The sequence below is a fragment of the Otolemur garnettii genome, unplaced genomic scaffold, assembly GCF_000181295.1.
Source record: "Otolemur garnettii isolate 467f Iridium unplaced genomic scaffold, OtoGar3 scaffold00038, whole genome shotgun sequence".
NCBI classification, from domain to species: Eukaryota; Metazoa; Chordata; class Mammalia; order Primates; family Galagidae; genus Otolemur; species Otolemur garnettii.
In genome coordinates this window covers 11,246,545-11,248,457 of record NW_003852433.1, presented here as the reverse complement: position 1 = coordinate 11,248,457, position 1,913 = coordinate 11,246,545, and the positions used below count along the sequence as shown (strand labels likewise).

The window sequence follows — 1,913 nt, the reverse complement described above, 5'->3', positions numbered from 1 at the left end:
GCCTGCCAGAAAGAGCCAGGGACAGCCCCAGCAGGCAGATCCCCTGTGAGGAGCTGGGGGTCCCGAGTCAGCTGGCCAGGCCTTGAATCTCTGCCCCCACAGAACAGAGTATGCCCAGGCAAAGACCCGTGACGGGCACAGCTGAGGGCTCCAAACACTTTTTCCAATCTAACATACGGTCATGACACCTCTGATGTCCCCTACCCCCATCCTGGCTACTACCTCTGAAGCCTCGGAGCAGAAGCTGCTTCTCTTCTCCTTCCTTTACCACCCAGGACTGAGAAGGTGGGCAGTTTCCATGTACTTACACACTTCACCCAAAATAAAAAGTAAGAAATCCTTCCTGCAAACCAGCCTTTAAATATTACACAGCCATTGCCTGTTCCTCATATTCAGTCTCATGCCACCAAATGACCAGGACACTTTAATGGATATGAGGAACTGAAAGAAGCCAGTTTTAGTAACAAACTTTTTTATTAGAGATAAAAACAATGAAGTCCCATGTACCATACCCTCAAGACATGAGATGAGTGGGTAAGTGTTGACTATTTACAGGAGCTGTAGCAAAAGGCTGTCCCCTCCAGGCCTCAGTTGTTGCAGTCCGTGTTGCAGCTGCCCCATGGCTAAGCGTAGTGTCTCCGCAGAGGTGGCAGGCGCGTCAGTGGCAGAGGGCCATGGTCTCCATGTTAAGGAAGCGGACGTGCATCTTGGTCTCGATGTCAATCCCCTGCCAGATCTGGGAGGGACCAGAGCAGCCTCAGTGTGTAGCCCCACCACTGTCTTACACCTGACCAGGCCCAGTCCTCAGCCACCTGCTACCCACCTACCTACCCTCTTCGGCCACCAACTGAGATGCTCCAGGCAGGTGAACACCATGGGGCTGTGTTTCAAGACTGTGAGCTAAGGCAAGGAAGAAACACTTCCATCTGTCTTTTTGCTGGTTAATTTGGCTCTGACATTTGGATTCTTTCTGAGATTGTCACAGCAAGTTATTATTAAGTACTGAATCCAAGCTTTTAGCTCCAAGTCATTTGAATCTCACCCACTACTTCAGGGGCTGTGATTTTCATGCAAATTACGTAACCCCATTACATCCCCTTTTTGTCAGTACAATGCAGGGCCCCCACCCCCACCTGCGCTGCCCACGTTACAGAATGCTGGGGCTTAAAGGGTGCTGTGCAGTTGGAAGGCTTTGCTGTTAGGACATCATTAAAGAAAAGATCACCACAGTTTGGTCTTTATGACCTCCCCTGGATAAGGGGTTCCAGACAAATCCCAGAAAGGTGATTACTACCCAAAGCTCACATCCACAGCCCTGACCAGTCATCCTAGTGGACATGCAGGCTACACAGCCATCTGCTCACATCACAGAACCCCTCCCATCCCTGTGCCTGCCAGCTTCTTGGCACCTCAGGGCCCACAGGGGCCACAGATGGAGAGACTGGGGAGTTGCCAACAGGAACGGAGGGACACTGTGGGCGGGTGACTTCTCACTGCCTCCCCGCTTATGCGACAACACCAAACTCTCAAGCTGTCACTCAGTATATCTCCGGGGACAGCCAAGAGGCTGGAAACAGGAGAGTCAGCTCCATGGGCACCCAGGAGGCAGGGAGGCCTTGGTGTACTCCCAGCCATGGTCACAACAGCCCTAAGCTCCAGGTACTTCTGGTCTCCTGCACCTGTCCTGGGTGTTGTGGGCAAGGCCAAGAGAACAGATCTGGCTCTAGTTAGGCAGCTCCAACCCTTCTTGGGTGGAAGAGACACTCTCAGAGAAAGACACCTGAACACTGAGGTGGTTTCTGCTAAATGTGAGGTGGCCACATAGTCACCAAGGCACTGGAAGGGGAGGGATTGCCTGGTCACAAAAGAACCCTCGTAGTGCAGGGACGGACTTGGGGAGCAGGGACGACCTG

At 52.6% G+C, this 1,913-nt stretch overlaps 1 protein-coding gene across 2 annotated transcripts in view; it reads right to left on the bottom strand.

Annotated features, from left to right (window-relative positions):
- Nucleotides 1-469: 469 nt before the first annotated feature.
- Nucleotides 470-1,913, bottom strand: part of TESC (tescalcin) — a 47,067-nt gene continuing 45,623 nt past the window's right edge. The window contains exon 7 of one of the 2 annotated variants that reach the window (XM_012805217.1): nucleotides 470-736. In XM_012805217.1, the coding sequence (XP_012660671.1) occupies nucleotides 659-736 (78 nt within the window). In that variant the 3' untranslated portion in view covers nucleotides 470-658. The remainder of the gene's footprint in view (nucleotides 737-1,913) is intronic. The other variant, XM_012805216.1, reaches the window with a different exon arrangement.